Here is a 23,199-nt window from a genome sequence, read left to right as displayed (position 1 = left end):
CCCTTTGGTGATCGTCTCAATTTCCATGTTGTTGTTTTTTTCGATTAACTGAATGCAAATTTTGCAGCTGCAAGTGCACTGTTACCAATTTCGTCTATGTACGTTTTTTTCCTCTGGATTCTTTTCAAACTCCTGGAAAACTTGCTTCTGTTCGCTCCTATTACGCAGAGTTAACATCGTTAAGTAGCATTTTTCATTTAAATTTGTTCCAGATCCAAATGCTAACATTGCGATAATGTTTTTGTGGCTTGTTGCCCGTTTTTTGCTTGTCACCGGACGTTTCCTCGCCCGAGCAGAAGACTCAGAACTGCTCGACACATTCTCGTCGTTGCTCATTAGCCGATTCGAAGAGCAGTCAAGGGCCAAATTGCTCGATGAGGTACGTTTTGCATGGAGTGAGGGAATTCTCAACATGGGAATGAGGGGTGGATGAGGAAGCATAGATGCACTTGTTCACTGAAGATCAGGATGTTTCCAGCAAATGTCAAAGTTTTTCGCCTGAGAACGTATACGGATGCACTCTAAAATCACGGAACCAGTGCAAAAAAAAATATCACAAAATCCTTAAATAATCTCCCTCATTTTTTTCTCTTTTCTATCAGCCAAATTTCGGTTTTTAAACTTTTTCTTTCTTTTTCTTTTTTTCTCTTTTTGATTATCTTCATTATTTATCTCTTTTTTTTGTGAACACATATCTATCTCAAAACAATCCCGATACGGTGGTTAGGAACTGAATAGGCACAAATTGGGATCTCTATGAAGACATCCCTGTGAATTTATTGCTACTGAATTTCTCTATTTTTAATATTTTATTATTTGTTTCTTCTTATACTTCTTATTATTACATTGTTCTACTTCCCTTTTTCCTTTTTTTTACTATGTTTATGTTTTTTTATTTTTTCCCATTTTTTTAATTTCTCAAAAATTTTCCAACTTTCATATTTGAACTTATTAGATAGTTAGTGGTGTGAAAAAGTAGTTATGGTTATTAGAGCCTTTTAATTTTCACGTTTATTTCTCCATCCATTAAAATTCGATGTTCAAATCCTTAACCTAAGCCGAAACATCCACCTCATTAGAATTCACTGCGGACACGAAATAAACCTTCTGATGGAAATCTTGCACACACAATAACTATATAACGTTACTTAAACTGCTAGAGGCATTACGCATATTTCCAAAATGAAATCAGTATTTTGTAGTAGTATGATGCATTTTGTATACATTTTGTACATTTCCAATACATTTTGTATTCTATGTGCGCTTTTTCTTCCTAGAAACGACGGCAAAAAAAGCTGCACTACGTTTCAAGGTACTAGAAAAATGTTTTGTACCACACTTACTACGAAGTACATGTTTCTGCGAGTTTTTCATGGTTTTCATGGTTAGCTTCTTCTTTCTAGAGTTACTGATTTTACAGAAAATCCTTCATATTTCTGTTTATTATATTATATTATTATATATTATATTATTATTTATTATTATTTAATCTTTTTTATTTTCATTTATTTATTTATTTCTTATTTATATTTTTTACATTCTTTTACAATCCTTCTTCTTCGTTACTACTTTAATATTTAGACTTTTTGATGAAGAATGAGAGTTGAAGGTGTGTGCCGAAGGTATATTCCCTTATATTTCCGTACGGAACACTATAACTGTCGTATAATTCATATTTTGCATTCCCTTTCATAGAGAAGAGGAAAGATACGAGTGTTTTTTTTTTTCATGCTTGAACAGACACTTTTCGAATTTTCCCCGAAATCACTGGAAAAAATGTCCTCAAAACTTGGATTCTTAGCAGGAAAAAATTAGATAATAAAAATCATAAGACTATATGGTGGTTTATTCCTAATTTCCTTCACGAATTTTCTGGAAAGATCGATATTTGATACTTCCACTCTCATAACTGATTTCAGCCTTTCGAAGAGATCATATCGAAAATCCGAGTCCAATCCGAGTATCCTCAGGAAGCGTTGGAATCAGCCAAGAAAAAATTGGAGCAGCTGTTCGCTGACAGGACGAAAGCACTTCAGGTTAACCGTACATTTTTTTTCACACAATTTTGCTTTTTTGTTCTTTTTTTTGCTTTATAAACATAATTCTAAGTGTCCTCGTGGTTCTACGCTGGTTTTCCTAAACAATAAATAATCAGAAAAATTTAATTAGCATTTGTTATTCCGTTATTTTTATTTTTCTGGCTCTTAAAGAGTGTTCTGAGGAAGTTTTCCAACTATAGATTTCAATAATTTATGAAATGACGCAAAAAACTTCGGTCTCGCTGCGGCTCTGATTAGATTCGGCCAGGATGTGCCGGCGTTCGTGTGAACAATTCGGTTCTAACTGGATAAGAGATGTTTGCGTTCTACAAAAAGCGGCCAGAAGACGACGATGTCATAAACAACCATAGACTTCCATAGATCCGTCTTCTATAAGGGATTTCAACCTTAGCCTGAATCCAGAAGCTTCATTTCTCCACTAAAAATCCCGTAGACTCCCTGAAAAACAGGAAAAAAAACAACTATTTCACTTTTATTCCTCCATCACCACACTTCCTCGTTCACTGTCTATCACCTCTTCTCACTCCTCACTCCCTCTACTCCCTCGGGATAGGTTATCCAGGCCGCTTCTTCTTCACTATGCGAGAGAGAGAGAGGGATTCGAATCGATCCCTAATTAGGAAGAGCTGCCCACCGCGCAAAACTTGCGGATGTCTGGCCTGGCTACGAGGGATCCACTTCCGCCGTGAAAACCTCGTATGATTGACGTCATCAAATAATGCAATAATCTACGCTGGAATTGGGGAACGAGCGATGAATTGACGCCTTGAAGACGTCGGGGCCAACATTCGCATAATTTCGCATTGTGGCATTATCGAGTAGGTGTGCCTGGACGTAGGTTGACAATGGTGGGACGACAAAGGTCCCACTAACTCAATCTTTACTCGGAAGTTGCAATCTGGGTGCAGTTTCCGAATATATCTATTGAAAGTAAAGCACTAGTTATTAACAGAATTCATTTTACTATCGCCTGACTCCCTGTTTCGTTGGAAAAAACGTATTTGCCAGAAAAAAAAGAAAGAAAGAAAAATACGGAAGAATTTTCCCGAGGTTCTGAGAAACTTCCTAGTAGGAGCTATCCTGGAAATTTATATTCTTTTTTTTTTGGATGAAGGAATGGTGGCATGAATGAAGGAAACCTAAAAATTTGAAGAAGTGAAGCTTCACAGAGAAATGAAAATAACGTAAGAGAGCTAGTTTTCTTAGAGCCCATGACAGTTTGAAATTTTGTAGAAAAAGGAAGTTGTCACTATGAGAAAATGTTTAATTTCTGACTCACTGATGACCAAGATTACTTTAATTTTAGTTTTGATCCACTTTTATAATCTAAACATCTTTCCTAACGGTAAAAAGATCTTTTTTGGATTACATTGAAATTAAATTAACTTTTGTTTCTCTAATAATTATATTTTTCCTACTGTTTATGTTTATCAATTATTCAAAAAAGAAGTCATTAGCTCCATTCATTAATTTTTGACAGACTGGGTTTTAAATTTTTCTTCAATTGTCTCTCGAGGTCAGAAATTGTCAATAAGAGACTTCAGGATGCTTTTTATGCGCATTTTATTATTCCTTTTCAAAGTTTTGTGTTCTATTTTACGTTTTTGATATTCCAGAAACTCACTCGAAGCGCTGAAGGTTCGGCCAGATTCTATACAGCTTACGATGACTCGCAGGTGAGGAACTTTGAGTACACAGAGGAGTCGAGGCAGAGCCTGTAGGCCAGCTGAGACCCTTTCGTTTAATCTCCATAGAGTTTTCAATGGTGTTTTCTCTAATGTAAAATCCAATTCTTTGTTACAACAACAAAAATTTATCTTTCTTTTTTCGTCACACCATTTTTCCGGGGGGAAATTGCTGCAATTTTCTTACAGTAATAGCTACCAGGCCTAGTAGCTTGCTAATCGATAATCGATCCATATTTAGTTGACGATTCCCCAGGATGAGTCTGTGTGCGCGAAATTTGAACAGCTACTCAACGAATCCGATGTGAGGGAGCCATCAAATTCAGCCGCAAGGAAATCTGGAGTTCACGTGAACATCGAGTCCTATAGATGTGGTGGGTTTGGACGTTTTTCGAAGTTCCGGCTGCATTCAGCAGGACGATAGCAGTACAATCTTATAAAAAATACTATGTTCAAAATTGCGACCACATCACTCTCCAACATTTTCCTTTTCAGACCCAAAAGTTATACGCGACTTTAGTTGGACTGGCGCTGATAGCGTGGAAAAAACTATGGCAGAAAATAAGCGGTGAGGTCCCAACGGTGGTGGTCCAGCTGAAAATTCCTTGGTGATTCCTGATCTTTCCAGAGAAGACGAAACGATGCGACATCAATTCATTGGCACATACAGCGGTGTAACTAGAATGTATCCAAGTAAGAAAATTACAGAAGATTCTATAATTAGCAAACGCCTTATCCAGAACATTTAAAGGACGTCATTGGAAGATTGAACCCGCACCAATCACGATCGATCTGTTCGATCCGAAATTTCGGCCATGGTTTGTGAATGCGGAGTCGGCTCCAAAGGATATTGTTTTTCTTATCGATTAGTGAGTGGCTTATTGATTAGGGAAATACGGTTAGGGCATCTGCTAGAATAACTCGCTTCCAACTTCATTAAAAATTGAAAATAGAAGAAATCAATAATTTAATTAAATTAAAAATTATAAATCATCAAAAAGAAAAAGAAGAAAAAACTTCTTCGAAAGAGTGAATGTTTACTGAGTACTGTGAATGGCTGTGAATTTTTTTTTTCTTCGGATCTATCTCTGATTTAATGGATGGTCTCTGAAGTTGTTTGCTCTTAATCTCTTTTACAGACGAATTATTATTTATTTTAAACATTATACACATTTTTATTATGTCCAGTACATACAGTCTTTTATTTAGATTTTTTCACACATTTTTAACTTTACTAAATAAGAGATACTAATACTAATAAGATGAGACAAAACAAGAGGGATTGTCTAATTCGAGGAATAAAAGTGCGAGGCGCACGTCGCACTTCTAAGCGCAATTACTTCAGTTCATACTTAAGCGCAAAAAGTTGCAAGACAAACCTAGATTTGTGATCTTAACTTTTTATTTTGGCTTCGACAATACCAATAATTTACAAGCGCTATGTATACGGTCGACAATGATGAACTCAGTTGCTAAGCGATAAGATTTTTAAAGACACGAATTTTAAAAAGATGTAAAAAGTAGCCATTAAGACTTTGTTCACCCGTTTGATGAAAGGAAAGCTGAATGGTTAATGAAATTATTTTGAAAAATGATCAAGAACAACTTTCACGAAGAAAAAAAAACATTTCTATTCTTAACTATTATTCGATTATTCTATTCTATTCTTATTTAACCATTCTGCATGTAAAAGTAAAATTGCATGTAGTCGAAATGAAAACATCCAGGACTATGTACTAAGTGCTATGACATCCATAAATTTGTCTATGTTCTCGTAAAATACGGCCTGAAAACACGAATGCTCGCATTTCCGCCTTGACGACGACGGCGAAATGACTACTAAGGGAACGAAAAAGCAAAGATAAAAACTACTATTTCTCCACAAAGATCCTCATCGTTACAATTTAAAGAAAAGTTTTCAAAAGTCTCGAAAAATCGACATCCGGAAAATTTCCAAAAATATAAGTTACTAAGGACGAAAGTTGAGATTTTGTCAAACTTATTAAATTAGAGTTAAAAGTTTCGTCTGCACGACACGACAATGGATAAAATATTGCACTACTAAAATTTTAATTCTCTTAATAACTTCATCAAAATATTTGAAAATTTCCAGCTCTGGCAGTGTTAAAGGCCCAACAATGCATCTTATCAAAATCACAATGATGTACATATTGTCAACGCTATCGCCAAATGATTTTTTCTTCGGTACATTTTATTGCTTTATTTTTTTTTTGGAAAGAAAGAATATTTCAAATTTTCTTCTTGATTTTTCTTTCTGTTTTTTTTTCACCGCAGATAATTCAGGTGTTTATTTCAACTCGGTGTTTGCACCAGTGCTACCATGTGCTAATGGGACTTTTCTGCCGGCTACAACGAGCAACAAAAAGGTCCCATTTTTTTCTCGTCCGAGTACTCGAATCTATTTTATTATTTTTTATTTTTTCTATTTTACTACATCGTATATGGCACACAATTAGGTCCTGACAAGAATTATTGATGTCCGTATTCTTAGGAATTATGCCCGTCTTTTCATTCCACCTTTACATAAATAATGAGTTGTCCTAAAGTTCTTTCTCCGGGACAAATGAATTATTGAAATATTCTGGAGGGCTCAATACACGGCCACGATGTTTTCTTCATTGAATTTTTGATCCGCTGCTAAGTTGTCCTTTTGACGAAGCTGGCTCAGAGAGGAAAAAGGAGTTACGAGAAAGGGACTCGTGGATCGGACCTCTAATTCTGAACAGATCTGTTCCACTTCAATAAAGAACCCATTTTCAAAATTAGTGATGTAGCTGGCATGGGTCCCAGCTACAGACATTCGTCGTTGACAGCCTAACGATAAATTTCAACGCTTCCAATTCCCATGTTTTCGTGGACAACTTGTTTTCGTTCGCTTCTATCGACGTTTGCATACGCATCTCTCTCTCGAGAGTCATCTGACGGGAGCTTAGCTATTGTCTTCACCTCGCGAGTAGAAGTAGGCTTTAGGTGAACTGGACGAGTTTTCCGGCTGTTTATCCGATCTCAGAAGATGAAGAGGATGTAAAACTTTAATCAGGAATCATGAAAACGTCCTCTATTCTCCTCTCCAAGATTTCGACAGCGATATTTCCAGTGACTAGGAATATTTTTAGTGTTATTTTGGAAATCTACTCGGTTTTTCAATCTAGCTGGATAGGTTGTCCTGATCTGTAGCTTTAGGTCCACATTCCTCCTCCTACATTCACACCTGCAAATTTTCGGATTTACTTGACTTACGGTCATTAAGATGCGGGACTAGCTTATGGATGAGCTTATTAATTGACAAAGACGTTATGAGCTCAAATTTGTTACAATTATATTGAGGTGGGTATAGCAGAGCAAGAAGAGGTTTCCATACAGCTTCGGTCCATGAAAAAGCGTATGGCCGATCAATTAATTAGGCCCAATTAGGCTCAGTAATTTGATAATCGCCTTCTGTGAAAAGAGAAGACGGAAATTTGACTTTTTTCACCTTAGCTAGTTATGTTGTCAATTTTACGATTCTGAAATGAAGTCGAGTGACTAGACGCATCTGAAGCGGATCGATCAGCGTCAATCATTTTGTTCCTTATCCTCGTCCTGGTTAGATACTGCAGAATAATTTTGAAACAATGAGATAGGGTTTATAAGGAGATTGGCTAAAATGTCTAACCTACGGAGGGCTTCTTTCTGTCATCCACATAGAAGTCCGTTAGCTGTACGAGTGATCCAAACTGTGACTTGATCCTTGAATCGAAAAACGGGAAAGAGGCTTCCATCCAGAATCCACGGCGGTTCTACTCAGGACCAGCGGCAAAAATCGCATTTGCGACACATTGTAGACCGTTGTAGCACATTATAGACCACATTGTAGTAGATTGTAGACGCATGCTCAGGTCCTGCGACGAAGTCCGGGTATCTCCGAGAGCTTCTTTCCACTCTGCCCTTGCATTTATCCTTAGGTTATCCGTGTTTAACCTAAGAGAAGCCAAGTTCGTGTAGTTGCAGCAGTTGAAATCCTTTCATGAGAAATATCGAAATGAAACCTCAAGACCATGCCGTACGCTTTTCCAGATCTTCTTCGAACGGCTTGGTGATATCGAAGAAAAGGACCAAGCTCATGTTTCACCACCGCTGAAATTTTCATTGGATGCATTGAGAGGCGTGAGTTACTTGCCGCAAATTTTTAATTGTTTTTTTTACGGCGGTTACGTTTCACGCAATATTGCAGAATCTGAACTCTACAGACTCGATATTCAATAACTATCGATCAGGAGGCCATAAAATTTTAATGCTGTTCACAGATGGACTTGATGAATGGCCACATGCTATTCTCGATCAAGAGTTAAAGTATAAAGATGGGGATGTGGTGAGCGCTCCAATCAATCGATGAATCGATCGTTATTGCTTAGGTTTATGTGAAAGAAGAGTTTGCCTTTAGATTCGAATGTTCGGCTTTTCAATGGGTTACGGTACCGGTCAATTGCCGCTGCTTCACTGGATGGCGTGCCGGACGTTCGCGAAATATTCAGGTTAAGGAATTTTTCAGTTTTTACTGCAGCATTTCTCTTCCGGGATTTTAATAGATTAGCTGGTTTTCCCACAAGAATATGCGTCCCTTATACTTAATAGGACAATTTGGATATTATTCATTGCTTTTAAATCGTATTTGAAAAGAAATTCCCTGGAGTTTTACCCACCCGACTAGAAAAACTGTTGCACTTTTCCTTAAAGGCTCCTTAGCTGTAATTTCTAGGAGCTCCTCCTGTACATAGTCTTTTTTTTTCGAACATCTTATGTTTTTATTCATAACGCTCGTGTTAACATTGATTTTTCAGTGATTGATTCAATCATGGACGTAAAACCGCAGTCAAGAGCGTTTTTGGACCATCTTAGTGTCGCTTTGGGGCGTTCACTCGAGTCAACGCCTATTGAGGCGCGAAGGATCAGTTGGTCAGCGAATAGCCACGCGCATTGATCAATTTTCCCATTTTATTATTATTATTATTATTATTATTATTATTATTATTATTATTATTATTATTATTATTATTATTATTATTATTATTATTATTATTATTTAAGAAAGATCAACACCAATTTTGGCTACAGCTCAAGCAAATCAATAACAACAATTAAAAAAAACACGTTTTATTATTTTAATTGAAATTTTATTTATTATTTGTTCGTCATTGTTTATTATTATCATTATTATCATCTAGCAATAACGATAAAAATTATTATTATTATTATTATTATTATTATTATTATTATTATTATTACATTACTATTATTTACATTATTATTATTGTTATTATCACTATTAATACTACCATTATTGTTGTTATTGTTATTATTATTGTTATTTTTGTTATTATTATTAATTGACCAGTAGTAGCATCACCCCCAAATACCAATCCGTGATTTTATGGCAGCACCTATTTTGTGACATATCACTTCGACTCTTCAGGACAAACCTCTACATGGAAACGCAGGGACTCGGTCCCACCATTACAATTTCCTTGCCCGTAGTTACAAAACCTGATGGTATATGGTCCGGTCAACGTATCGCTGGCATAACAGGTAGCGTAACATCCATAATTGTGCCGCAATTGCGGATTTTTTCTGCTTCTCTTCACTTTTCTTTTCCATTTAGGTATCGACATTGCACTGTCTGAACTCACGGAACGTTTACCGAAGGGAGATCAATTGTACGGTATTATTGTGGATAATAATGGAATTATCGTTTATCATCCGAAACTCGTACTTCCGGTATGTTCCCCGGCGGCGTGGTCTACCTCGTGGTCTTGCCTCGTCCATTGTTGTTTTTCTTTTACCTTTCATTTCTTATTTTATTTTTTTCCTGCTTTTTTGACTTTTTTGGAAGCAAATTCACTAACGAAATTGGGTTTCAGGGACAACCGTATGTTTTTTTTGTGATCTGATTTAAACAATCAATAAATTCTGGATCAGATTCCATCCCGCTTTCTTTCAGACAACCGAAGTACATTCTGTCCGACGCAGCGCTTGCTATGATGCATCGCAGGTTCGCTTTCGAGCTGGTGCCGGGCTAAGGGTGAAAATAGATTATCGATTTATTGATGTCTCGATGTTGTCGTTGTGATCATGTGGTGTCCATGTTGTACCGAGCCCGCTATGTCAATCGATATCGACATTGTTGCACAATGGTTATATATGTGCAAACAGTCGATTATCGATTGGTTGCCTAACTTTCCTGCATTTCGCACTACTTATCTAATGTATACTTTTACAGGTTCAATATGGGTTCAGTGATCAACGCGTTTATCGATTAGTAGGCCTCATCGATAGTATTCCTACCATCGATCTGGTAAGAAGTCGATTATTGATTGATCTATGTTGATCATGCAGGCAGTCACCAAAATCAATATCAGATCGAGCTCGAAGGGAACTCAGCTGCTGTGCAACGTCTCCGACATGGTATCATAACGTCGGCATGTGGATCGGATCCTATTCGTGACGTACGTGCTAGTTTTCCCATCGCCGTTACAGTCAAGTGAATCGATAATCGATTTTTGCTGAGAAAACGACTTTTATACTATAGCAGAAGCGTTGTAATTGGTGCAAAAGTGTCGCTAGTCCAACCCTCGCCTTAGCAAATTAAAAGCCTAAAAAGTTTCCAATTTTTTCTGGTCTACCTGCAAATTTTGATAATTTTCTTTATAACTACTGGCGTAGCAATGGAGCGAAAATGCGAAAATTTAAAAAAAAAATTATTTATCCATAATTTTATTTGAAATTCTAATTTTTTAGGGTGATCGGGAGTTTTATTGCGCAAATCTTGAAGGATCCCCGCTCTCCGTGGTTATCGTAAATTCCGTTAAGCGTGAAACCTTAGCATACAACGAAAATGTGGCAACGCTCGATACGGTAGACAATCCCTTCGTCGCCTATCATTTGTCAAGCAGGTATGTGATTAATTCGACGTGCTGGTCAGTTATAGTAGGGTCAAAACGACGTGTAAGCAATTGCGTACGCAATTACGTACGCGGCTTCTCTCGAGGCGCTTCAGCGGAGCGTAGCGACTAGGATCGTGGTGAATCCTTTGCTGGCACCACCCATCGCTGCAGTTTGCGACGGTCCCACCTCGGCTCCAACTGCTGCCTCCACCGCGCCGTTTCGAGCGCGTACGCAAATGCACCACAACAACACTCGTGATTTATGTCGTTTTTACCCGACTATACAACCGTATTTCGCTATGAGAAGAGACAAGGTGCTTCTTACGGTAGTAGCTTTGCGGTTTTAAGCGACACATTTTTCTTAGGATTTTTCTTTTTCGTAAAATTTAGCCTAGTGGATTGTATGTAGTGAATTTCTTTTGGCAAAAAAAATTCTCGTTATTTAAAGGCAAAGGATTTCCGTTTTTATTTCCATCTGATCTTTTATTTTTCTCTACCTTGCTTCAGACACGTAATTTGAGTTGTTCTAATTATCTTAAGATTCTTTTCCTTGATTTAAAAAAGACTTAGAGCTCCTCTGATCAATTTTACTCGATTCATTAAAGAAGCAATGCGTAAACCTGTGCTAAAGATTTTTCATATTGAAAATTTGCCGCTCATTATTCCCATTGAAACTCTTTCATATCTAATGTTCTTTTCATAGGTGGGAAAAACGTTTGAATGAACAAACGTTTCCTAAAAGCACGCATTTGCACAGAATTTTGTTATGTGTACGCAGATGTACATTTTTCATGTTTTCTACAACGAAACACTTTTTTTAAAACGGCAACATTTCTTAGCATAGTAGTTTCTTTTTTCTATTTCTAGATCGATTTGTGATTGGAAATTGGATCCGTTGCCATCAACAGTTCGATTTGATGCGCTACAAGGTGTTGCTTGTGAAGAGAACCTAAGCTTAGCTTTCGCATTGACAAATGGATTGAAAAAATGGGCCCTTTCCTGGCCAGAGTACGGTAAGTCCTTTTCGGTCATTTCTTATTGCTTACTCAACTAATTTTCGCCTCTATTACCTACTAAAGATGTCATAAAACTCTAGTAATTTTTTTTCTGAGAATTTTCATCAGAATTTCAATCCTCCCTTCACTGATTTCGTTCAAACACAAATTCTTTACAGATATAAGCGCAAATTTTTCCTGTGAGGACCTACCATTACCTGCGGAATTTCCGAAACAGTACTTCATAAACGCTTTTGTTCATACTCGTCCACAAGTGGAAGCATTTTTCCCTAAATGGTAAGCATGTATCCACAATTTTCTGCCGGTTTCTTGGGAAGATCTTTTTCGAACGATCTATTTTTTAAAACCACCCAACAGTACTCCACAAGCCACGCCCACATAGACCGCCTATTGGACAGAATTAGTGTGCTTTTTCCAGTTCGAAATCGTACATGAAGGAAGTGATGACGAAATTCGATGAGGAACGAGCTGACAAAGAGAACTCGCCCGGTGTCCTGCAATTCACTGTTCGGAATGACGTCATCGTCGCATACAGATCGATAACGGATCGACACGACAATCGATTGGCTGTTGTTGGCGTTCAATGGAGAATTCCCTACGCGAATGCGTTGTTTATGAATTGGACTCGGTCAAGCAAACAGTGGTCTGACTGTAAGAAGGTATGTTCTGTGACCAACATGATTTTTTTTACCCTCAAAATATTACAAGTGCTCTGATTGGTCAGTATCTCCGCAATAATGAGCAGCCATGATTGGTCGCTCTACTAAATTTGGTTTTTTCTTTACAGATGGACTGTTTGATCATCACTAAAAGTGGTTTCGTGCTGGCGTCTTCGACAAATAGAAGTCCGGCGCTACTAGCGCGATTCGATCCGCAACTATTCGCCACGCTCGAGGAGAACGGCCTTGTTACAACGTAAGTCAATGACTTCGAGCGGTTTTGTTCCTCTCCAACATCTTCATTCACAGAACATCATGGGTTGATGCACAAGCTGAATGTATGGCGAGTCGAGCGGCCCCATGGGCCAGCCACGCCCCACATCGTACAAATCCAATTCGTGCGTTTTTCAACGCTGCAGCTACTCTTATAGGAAAAACATTTTGGTGAGTGCTATTTACTGATTACACATGGGAATAAAATAAAAAAACACTAAAATATAAAAATATATTGATAAAAAAATGAATTGAATAAAAATAAAAACACTGACTTGATCATCGGCTTGCCCTCGCAAATCATTGTATAGGCCAACACGCCTTCCAAAACCTCAACGATCACGAATTCCAGTACAACGCGTTGGCGCATCCCAAGTGGATTGATACGCCAGTGACTTTATCCTTTTTACCTACATGGGAATATTAATTCCCGTTAATTTTCCCTTCGTTTCAGGATTGAGCTCTACTATCTTATAACATCGTTCGTCGCTGGTCAGCCGTCAATGTCCGGAGGATTGTGCCGCTTTCAGAGAATCAAACCTGTCGAGAGGTACATAGAAGTCTCTTTTTTTCTGGTTGGAACGAATTTGCTCTCTTCGAGCGCAGCTATTCGTCTTTTTAGGGTTCTAATTTTATTTTTAGTTCTCCTAAAGACTAGAGTAAATGATAAAGTCTAGAGATAAGTAATTATAATAAATAAAGATTAAATAATAAATTATAATAATTGGAGATAAAAAACTAATTATATGATATGATATAAATAAATTATAAAATAAAATAAATGATATGATAAGATATAAATAAATTATAATAATTAGAGATAAATAATAATAATTATTATTATTATTAAAGCAAGTAAAGCAGTAACGTCTTCAATTTCTAAGCATTCTTTCAGAAGACACGCTATTAGCGAGAATGAAGCCTACGATCGCTTTATGGCGATGTATCCGATGTGTGAATTAGATAATTTTCGATTGGATTACCCCGTAAGGTGTCGATGCAAAGGTGTAACGATCATAGACGCTCATTAGAAGTTACTAGTTAGATTAGGGATCCAGTCTAAGCCACGCCCCTAAAAATACACCCTCGTAACTGTTATCCCTACTAATCAACACTAAACACTTTCCCTCCTATATTTTCACACCCATAGTGATGTCACGAAGAAATGACGTCAGCGTTTGGATAAATCGATAACTTCCTCTATTTCAGGTGCTTCTTACGTCACACTAACTACAAAATGACGTTAAACATTACAAAACAAATACAACTCAGTGATATGAAGTGCGCTAGGTAGGTACAGGGGATTTTATTGATCTCTTTAACCATTGATCGGTAAAAAGTATTCGAATTTTTCTTTTTGTTCAACTTCAGTAGATGGTTCCTTCCTTTATCAGGGATTCAAGAAATTTCCTAAAAGTAACCTAAATGTGTAAAAAAAATGCAGCATTCTGGTACTAATCAATATCAAGTCGATTTTTCAGGTATGCTAGGATCTATCCGTTACCAGGAACTACGCTGACGCTTATCCGAGCGGATCGTGCCTGTCCTGGTTATAGGTCCAAGAAGAAATACACTGTACAGCATGAAATGCGTGAGTCCCCTATTTTCTTCCTAAATTTCTGTCCATATTAATCATCGAGGATACCTTTTAACACAAAATCGCTCACTCATTCTAAACTTTGAGTGATTTCTGGGGGTTTGAAGGGATAAGTCACCAGACGCATCAACCTTAGTTAGCCAAGCTCAATGATGAATACGGTAGCTAATAGACTGTAATCATATCTACGGGACCATCGAAGAAAAACACTCTCTAGGATTGCTGGAGGCATTTACGTAGGCTATCCAGTCTTATTTTTCCGGAATTTCAGTGGAAGGTTGCGAAAAAGTCACATATTTTGAGAAACGACCACCAACTCATTATAATACAAGCGTCGATCCAAATGAGGTACCTGGCTTCATTTATCGAATACTGTAACAATATCAAATCCAAATCAGTCGCCGATCATTTCAGGAGCCAACTCAAGAATGCCTTGTCAGTGGCTCAACAACTGCCAACAATTTACCACTAATACAATTCTTGATCTACCTATTGGTGCTGAAGCTACATATATAATCTGAAGATTTCACAGGAATTTCACTTAAGAATACCGTACTTCTCGAGAAGTACAACACTTATTGAAAATACGTGTAAGAGAGCTTATAATGTGCAATTTAACTTGTTTATTGAACTTTAACATTACCTTTACTAGTTTTACGATATAGCTCTATGCTCACTTAACGTGTACATTGTTGTGCAAGAGATTATGGCTAGATAAATCGATTCTTTATTTCCTGTTTCCTCACAAATACTGACTGACGTTCTATCCCAAAGAAAAATAGCAACAAAGTGTAACAAAAGAAATTCTAATTACAGAATTATAATGTTGTGATGTTTACTTGTTCTTTCCACCTCGTTCCTTGATTTGAAGGATAACGAACGACTGATTCTTCATGTTGTAGAAGGCCAAAGAAAAGTTATCTTTGAGGAAGAACCCCTGAAAAAAAAACAAATCAGGTTGATGGAAAAAGGCGTTTCGGATTTTGTAGAACCTTTACCAGTTATGCCTAAGTTAAAAACCCATTTTGGGGACTAAGAACCTCTCCGTCCGCTCCTGCTACCTCATTACATTCAGCGCTCTCTCAGCTCGTAAGAAAAGTCATGCTCATACCGATAGGCTAGCGCAGCTAGTTTTTCATAAGCCTCAACTTCAGTTGCAATTCAGATTCCTACCAGAAAAAAAAGAAACAAAAGCTAAAGGACACTTCCAATACAAAGTTGCAAGATAAGTTCAGTTCAAAGTAAGAAAAAGGTCTTTTTCACTTGTACTATCCGTAAAGCCTGTTTCTGCAAAGTCGCGGACCTAAAACGGACATCCTTCTCAACATGAGAAACGAAAGGGAGTGAAAGGGTTACATTACCAAACATGGTGCATTGTGCAAGCTCGGTCTACGCTTAAATCATGCGCTTCTAGTTTCACTTCAAGGTTAGCAGCTGGCTTTAACAAAAAAAATCTCAAAACCCAAAAAAATACTAGAAAAACTTACATCGAAGATAAGTTTCTGCTTTCCTGTTGGCATGCTTAGCTTATCTTGAAGGTTTTGCTTGAGATCTGCCACCTGCAACAAGTCGTATAAATATGACTTTAAAAAAGGAGCTTTGCTTAGAATAAACAATTTGAATACGTGAAAGTTCTGCGTAAAAAGGTTATGGACAACAATCTCGAAAAAGGCTGAAATAGAATGGACTGAAGTAAGATCCGCAAACTCCTTGATTTGTTAGTGGAAAAAGGTTTCAAAATTGCGGGAAAAGGATTTATATTCCATCAAAATCCAATAACAACAAAGTGCGAAATTCCCGCAATGATCCCCATCAAATTCTGAAGTGGTACATCGATCGTTATTCTGATTTTTTTAACGATCCCCATGCCAACGATAGAACGACTTGAATAATTAGTTGTGATGCCCTTAAAAAGTTGCATAACGCGCATCCCAAAATCATCAAATGAGATCTTCAGTCCGATCGCTAACTACAACGCGGATTTACTGAACCTCATCTTAAGCAGGGCAAAAGAAAGAAATTAACCTTATAAAACAGATAAGTAGACAATTTTACTATACGTAAAACAACGTACTTGCGAAGAAACATCAATCTGTAATCCAATAATCGATCCATCCATGTTAAATTCAGCACTCACTGGCAACTGAATACGTAGATCAATCGTACCGCTGACCTGAAGTTTAATAGCATAAGCATTACGTCAAAGAAGAAACAAATAACTATTGGACAGCAAGGAGTGTATTTCTAAAAAGTGCATGTCTGCGACCGTAAAGCTAAATTATAAGACAACAAAAAATACAGTAACACATTACTACAATAAAGTGAACATGATAAAAACTACCTTCTTTAGCCACTCAGCCTCTGGCTCCAACTCATCCTCTGTTCTTTGTCGCTTCGGAGGTGGGGCACCTTCTGGCATCTAAAAATTTCAATGGGATCGTTAATCAAATTCGAAATATGCAACTGTTGGCGACTTACTGAGGATGGCGGAGGAGGGATTCCACCAGGCATAGGTGGCATTCCACTCCCAGGTGGTGGCGGCATTACGCCACCAGGAAGTGGAGGCATCGCGAATCCTGGTGGAAGAGGCATCAATCCTGAACTTCCCGGGGGAGGTGGGAATGGCATACGTGGTACAGGTGGAGCAGAAGTAGCTCCAGTGGCAGTACGAGTTTGTGCCTGCGTAACCGGTTGTGCACCTATACGCTCCTTTGAAGCATCCGGAAGGAAACCGTGTTGTCGGTGAATTTCGTGGATCTGCTGATCTGCAACGTTGGAATCGCAAATGAAATACCGAGTAATGGATGAAATACTTCCCAAACTTGGTAATGAGAATATATCTGGTTAAGTGAATATAAAAAAAAATCACCAATAGTGACTTGGCTTTGCACAGCAAGCGTATGTGCCTCACGAGTTTCTTCGGAGCCATCCCATATAAGTTGCTGAAATTCAGTAATTTTAAGATCTCTAAATAACAGTCTTTAGTAGAGACAAAATTTAAAGATTACGATATCCAATGGTTTTGAAGGACAAAAAAGACATAAAATGTGTAAAATGCAAGAACTCAAGAGATATAACATTCTGTTAATAAAAAAAAGCTTGCCTTCGTTGGTTGCGGAGCTTCCTCACCCAACTTTCTTCCAATGATCGTTTGTTCTGCTCCAGCGGCACCAACACCGAAGATATCGGTACGGCGCTCTGCGAATCTTTAAAAACAATTGTTGAGAAGGGTGGCAAAAGTCAGAAAGGAAAGTAACGGAAAATCGAGGGAAATTTTTAACCACAAGAAAGGACTCGAATGCACCTTCCCAGATTTTTGCTGATTTCCGCACCAGGAGCCAGAACGGGCTCCTCATTGCCGCGCTCGCCAAGTTGCCTTTCGCGATCCTCCTTGTACTGCGAGTCGACAGTATTGTAACTGAAAAACCGCAACGAATAATTTCAAAATATGTATTTTCAAGACGAAACCAGCTTCAGGAGCTTCGTATTGTACATACCGCACATGTTCTTCCAACTTATCCGAAGGAATCCTCTCACCAGTGAGTGGGGAAATGAGCCATTTGTCAGCAGGACGTTTCATGGCGTGTGCCGCTAAAAAAGTACTGATTGTTCACTCATCATGACGTCAAGAAGATTGACTTACCCTTCTTAGGATCATAGTCTTTCACAATGAGATCCTTCTGGCGAGTAGGTGGCAGAGGAGTGGAGAACTCCGTAGGTGGCGGTGGTGCCTCCTCAACTGGAGGTGCAGCTACAGGAGTGGGTGCTGCTGGTTCCGGTGCTGGCTCAACCTCAAAACGGAAGCCATATATTTGAACAAAAAAAACATTTGGCAACAAGAAACTGAACCTTAAGTCAGTTACAAACTAGTTTCCCAGCTAAATGGTAGGGAAATATCTCTGAACAGCATCTTTCAAAGTTAAAGGGACTTTAAAAGACCCAGCCTGATTCCACTTTAATCTAAAAAAAGGACTAACAAACCTCATTCTGTATCTGCTGCTCAGCTTCATCTTCGCTGTCGGACTCGTCCATATCCATTTCCATTGCTTCTCCAGCTTGTTTCTGAGCTTCACTCCTTGCTTCAAGCAGTATACGAGCGCCAACATCTTTGGGAGTGCACAATCCAGGTAAATTAGCTAAAGGACATTTAATGAGTGGGGATACAAAACAGAAACAGAAAAGCTTGGGCTGAAAAGGGGAAATTACATTAAAGTTATATGGACATACTTGTATCGCCTGGCTGGAAGTCTACGGTCTGTACAACAACAAAATCGTGCCAATCGATTGATGCGTAAGCAACACGTTCCTGTAGCAGAATATTCAATGGAAAACGTGATTTTTTTCGAAGCTATGAACACTATGCATATTCAAAATCCAAACAAAAGCATGGTAGTCCAGATAAGGAGTAAACAGTGGAGCGAATGGATAAATAGTGAAACTATGAACCTTCTCGGCCTCCTTTTCTTCCTTGTCCCTCAAACTTTTCTGATGCTTCTCCCATGCAACTCTGTAATTCACATCTTCCATTAGCTTCTTCGTATTACCTTTTTCATTGCGAAGATCTTCGAGAATGGTATTTGGTGGAATAATAACCTAAAAGTAAACAAATGACAGAATCACCAGATTTGATCCTGATTTTTCATTCATGAATCTGGCCACACTTCTTCTTTTAATAAAAAAAAAAGAAATGAGATATTCTTCGGGCTCACCAAGTGAAAATATCTCAAATAAAGTTGGAGAAGGAAAATCCCAGAAGTTAAGGCAAGCAAAACAATACCCTGATCGAAAAAAAACACGCAGAACAACTTTGCGCTACAAACCTTTGTGTATTGCTCCACAAGCTTTGTGAAATACGTGAAATTTGAATGTTGTGGCTTCAGAAAGTCGAACTGGAAGTTACGAGCCTCTCGTGTCATCAACTGTGTGAGAAATTGTCTCCCATTTCTTGCCACAAATAGTGCAGTCATCCGAATTAGGTCACTATAAAAGTTCTTAATAATTAAGCTGTTATGCAAACGCATTTATAGAAATAATCCTTACAGATCATAAGCGTTTATCGTTGCTGGATCAGCACAGAACTCAAACGCAGGTGGTGGTTTTGTAGGGATGAAATCGGCTTTTTTGACAGCGTCTTTGACTGCTTCAGGCAACTGAGGCTTTACCGCGACGGTTGCTGCATCGACCTTACCCTCTTGAAAATCTCGTACCTTAAAAAAAGAAACTTCTCTCTAAACTTTGAAACCTTTCTTTATAGAAAAATGATAAAATAAAGTTTGAGGAAAAACCTTTTGCTTGTAGTAAGCATTATAAGGATCTGTAGGGCTTAAAAAGTTGAAACGTTTGTTGCTTGCTTCTTTCTCACGGATTTTATTTTCGAAATCCACACCGTTACGTGCGACGAAGGCTGCGGTTTTGTCGACGATAGCTGAGAAAGAAATTTCATGCATATCATCACACATACACTTTGATCTGTTAATGTGACATCTCATTTTTGAATGAAAAATAATAAATATAGGAAGAGCTTACACAAGCTAGGGGAAAATTCTAGGCTTATCGCGAAGAAATGAAAAATAAAACAAGAAAGGAAATTCCCAACAGCAAAAATTACATACTTCTGATATCAGGTGGAGGATATATAAGACCAATAATGGTTCTACCGCTTAACGATGGTTCATTATTCATCGAATCTTCCTCACGATGTGACACCACCGTTACAGCAGTGGGTGCCATTTTCCCTGGAATTATAAGATTTTGCACGAATCATTGGGACGAAACTAAACAACAAAAGCAACGTGTAGAAAGAACGTTCCTTCCTCGCGAAGCGAGAATAGAAAACTAAAGTCGAAAAGAAATCGGAAAAAAGAAGCGCAACAAGCGGAGGGGATGCCGAACAATACAAACGATAAGGTTCACGTATAGTCAGAGGTAACGACTACATTCATGTTTCTTTTCTTCAGCCACTGTACCAAACCACAATATATTTGGGATTATCGTAGAAAAGACAGAAAAACTAGAACGAAGGCTCCTGCAAAAGAGATTTTGACTATGTCCTCTCAGCGATCCTTGGAAGATAAACACGCATGTTTGTGGAAGAACATCAAGAAGAAAGAGAAGCATATTCCAAGAGTAACCGACATTAACAATAGATGAATATGAACAACATGTGGATAAGAGCATATGAGTAGAGTTATACCATGTCCATCTTAGAAATGACTCCTTTTAAACAAAATCTCCTAAACTAAACGAACCAACGATCATTGTCACACTAACATACCATAAAGTTATCTGGATTAATTCGAAAAGTGTACATCCCAAACTGAAAATGGTAAAAAAAAAACGTCAGGGACCCTCAATGCTTTTCAAACAGCAGGAATTTTTGAGCATCGCGAATATTGGGAGGTGACGGATGTGAACACGTACAAACGAAAGACACCGTAACGTTTTCGAATTTTTTTTTGGGTACGTGTGGGTTGGTGGGGGTTTCTTCGTCTCATCCCAGGATATTCGGGAAAGGTTTGGAGTATTCAGAAGTCGAGTGCCTTGAATTTTACGGTTTATTTCTGTAAATGGCTTCAAGATGTGGTCAAATATATAACACTTTAGATGATTTCGGGTCGAATATGTACTGGTATGCTATTTAATCTACGTCTTGTCAGCAAGTTCAACAGCTTCAGACAACTAGGAACAGTTCGTTTCTCTACTTCAGCAAGACTTGGGGACGGAAAAAATGAGAACGAGTAAGTTTCTATTCGTTCACCTTCATAGAGATGTTTTCCATGCGCTGTTGAGTTATTTTCGCTATTTTTTCCAGTAAGAAGCCTGATGTCGATTTGAAGAAGGAGCTGGATAAATTGAACGAAATGTTAAAGAAAGACTTTGATTCCACAGTTAAGAAGAGTGAAGAGGAAATTGACAAAACTTTCATGAATTTTAAACAACAAAAGGAAGTAGGTCTTAAATATCTGTTTTCTTGAATTTTTTTCTCACATCTTTCACAGTGTGTATGTTTTTGGTTGGATTGTAGCCTTGTTATTCCACTAAAGCATGTTTGACCTCGAAGTTATACCTACTTTAAATGATTATTTGGAACCTGTACTGATTTTTATTGCTTTAACTGCTACCTTCTTCTGTATACACCAAAAACCTAAGCATCCGTTTAAAAGTGAAATAGTTTCAATTTTGCAGCGAGCCGCCTACAAGCGCAGCATGATTTTCAATTGGAAGATCGCAGCGATTACGTTAGGAGTCGGTGCCTCCTGTCTGGCAGCACTACTCTACATTCGAAAGATTGTAAGAGATGATTAGACAGTTTTCATTAAGCTTTGATACTCAGTTCTTTCCTTTCAGAGACTTGAGGAACGAGAAAAGCACATGAAATATATGAAAGGGAAAGCTCGTATTGGTGGCGACTGGGAATTGGTTAATACTGACGGTGTGTTCTTTTAACTTTTGATTTTTATTTGCTTTATTCTGTGGCCTTAGATTCCGTCTAAATGAAATGATGGCTAATTCTTCAACGTTCTGTTTGCTTGCTTTTTCTCCTTGATTTGAATAATTATTTGAACTATTTTGCAATCATGATTTCTATTATCCTTCTCAAAAATGTCTCCGAAGTGTATCATGTGAAGAATCTTTTAGTTTGCGCACACTAATCGACAGTAACTTTTTTCGGCTTAGTTCTTATATTTTTTAAGTGCGATTTCGTCTGCTTTTTTCAAATGTTTTTCCCTTCCTCGGACTCTCATTTCAGGGTCTCTAATGTTCTTTTTTTTGGAATTGCTACCTATTTTAGGCAAGTTGGAAGGCTCAGAACAACTTAAAGGAAACTGGCTTCTTCTTTACTTTGGATTTACTCACTGTCCTGATATTTGTCCCGATGAAATAGAAAAGATGGTCAAGGTAAGTTCAACCTCAGCAAAAGATTTCTTTACGTTCTTGCCACTTCTTTTCGTTCCAGGTTGTTGATATTCTTGATTCGAAACCTGAGAGAGATAGAATTCCTATAAAACCTATATTCATTTCTGTTGATCCTGAACGCGACACTCCTGAAAGGGTGAAGGAGTACTGCGCGGAGTTCTCACCAAAGCTGCAAGGATATACTGGTTCAGTCGAGCAGGTTAGTCGCTTACTATTTTTATTCATTGCCGATTTTTGTAGAATATCTGCATACAAGTTCGTAGATAATTTTTTTCCTGAGAATTTCCGTTTTGAGAGTAACATTAACTCTTATGAAAACAGGAGCTATCACTCCCTCCTTGTATTCTGTTATGTCATTTGTTGCTCATGCTGATTAATCTTCTATCATTTTTTTGCATAGATTTGTCTATTAGATTTAGTGTGAGATGGATTACTGTATTCTAGACATGTGTCACCTCTCGCTGTATGAGGTTTTTTTATGAGTGATTTTTTATTTTACTCGGTGCTCTATTCATCTCTTTGCCCAATTTGTTCACAAGAACAAAATCCCTCATGCTTTTGGCACATTTCAAGGTATCCTTGAAAAGCACCTTTACAGTAGTATCAATCTTTCAGGTCAGCAAAGTTGCGAAAACATTCCGAGTCTACTTCAGCCAAGGGCCTCGTACTGGTAAAGACAAGGATGACTACATTGTTGATCATACTGTGATCACGTATCTCATTGATCCGGATGGTCATTTCCATGATTACTATGGTCAGAACAGGACTGCTGAGGAAATCGCTAATATTATTGAGGTGAAAGTGCTCAAATATCGTGCTCAACATCGTAAAGGACTCTTGGGATTCTAAAGTTTAACGCTTTTCGTTCTGTTGTTTTGTCCTCAACTTTTCTATTTTTGTTTAAGACTTTTTTTTAAACATTTACGACCATCTTGCAGAACGTTGTTTGATGTCTGTAGCCGTTTTAGAAAATGTTTGCTTGTCACTTTCGGTGATTACACATACTGCATTCATTCGTTGCCTACATTCGGAGATTTATTTAGCTATGTGT

At 37.9% G+C, this 23,199-nt stretch overlaps 3 protein-coding genes across 5 annotated transcripts; 2 read left to right on the top strand and 1 right to left on the bottom strand.

The window, feature by feature from the left end:
• Positions 1-235: 235 nt before the first annotated feature.
• Positions 236-14,747, top strand: RB195_020726 (uncharacterized protein; the record flags this gene model as incomplete). 2 transcript variants are annotated; one of them, XM_064189149.1, is made up of 29 exons in its annotated part: positions 236-379; positions 1,920-2,036; positions 3,677-3,736; positions 3,987-4,119; positions 4,241-4,313; positions 4,374-4,438; positions 4,497-4,614; positions 5,859-5,950; positions 6,050-6,132; positions 7,823-7,912; positions 7,980-8,117; positions 8,190-8,280; positions 8,587-8,701; positions 9,219-9,331; positions 9,405-9,520; positions 9,744-9,794; positions 10,023-10,097; positions 10,162-10,248; positions 10,541-10,695; positions 11,554-11,699; positions 11,861-11,978; positions 12,121-12,361; positions 12,490-12,617; positions 12,671-12,805; positions 13,089-13,184; positions 13,844-13,924; positions 14,116-14,225; positions 14,503-14,579; positions 14,646-14,747. In XM_064189149.1, 29 exons carry the CDS (start codon positions 236-238, stop codon positions 14,745-14,747), a joined length of 3,150 nt encoding a protein of 1,049 aa, XP_064045030.1. The 2 variants fall into 2 exon arrangements, with proteins under 2 accessions (XP_064045030.1, XP_064045031.1); XM_064189150.1 differs by having other exon boundaries at positions 9,744-9,824.
• Positions 14,748-15,066: 319 nt separating this feature from the next.
• RB195_020725 (uncharacterized protein) lies at positions 15,067-19,961 on the bottom strand (the record flags this gene model as incomplete). Its single annotated transcript, XM_013441712.2, has 17 exons — positions 15,067-15,168; positions 15,719-15,790; positions 16,306-16,404; positions 16,573-16,650; positions 16,710-16,996; positions 17,101-17,173; positions 17,335-17,437; positions 17,536-17,649; positions 17,729-17,822; positions 17,875-18,022; positions 18,213-18,367; positions 18,459-18,537; positions 18,678-18,824; positions 19,052-19,211; positions 19,272-19,438; positions 19,517-19,656; positions 19,844-19,961. 17 exons carry the CDS (start codon positions 19,959-19,961, stop codon positions 15,067-15,069), a joined length of 2,136 nt encoding a protein of 711 aa, XP_013297166.1.
• A 350-nt stretch (positions 19,962-20,311) lies between these two features.
• Positions 20,312-22,997, top strand: RB195_020724 (uncharacterized protein; the record flags this gene model as incomplete). Of its 2 annotated transcripts, XM_064189148.1 has the most annotated exons (9): positions 20,312-20,357; positions 20,731-20,744; positions 20,835-20,968; positions 21,043-21,178; positions 21,417-21,521; positions 21,579-21,663; positions 22,024-22,130; positions 22,189-22,347; positions 22,764-22,997. In XM_064189148.1, the coding sequence occupies 9 exons, from the start codon at positions 20,312-20,314 to the stop codon at positions 22,995-22,997; spliced, it is 1,020 nt and encodes a 339-aa protein (XP_064045028.1). The 2 variants fall into 2 exon arrangements, with proteins under 2 accessions (XP_064045028.1, XP_064045029.1); XM_064189147.1 differs by lacking the exons at positions 20,312-20,357; positions 20,731-20,744.
• Positions 22,998-23,199: the final 202 nt, after the last annotated feature.

The sequence above is a fragment of the Necator americanus genome, chromosome II (genome assembly GCF_031761385.1).
Source record: "Necator americanus strain Aroian chromosome II, whole genome shotgun sequence".
NCBI lineage: Eukaryota > Metazoa > Nematoda > Chromadorea > Rhabditida > Ancylostomatidae > Necator > Necator americanus.
The sequence above is the reverse complement of the archived record's forward strand: the minus strand, read 5'-3'. Positions and strand labels throughout refer to the sequence as shown.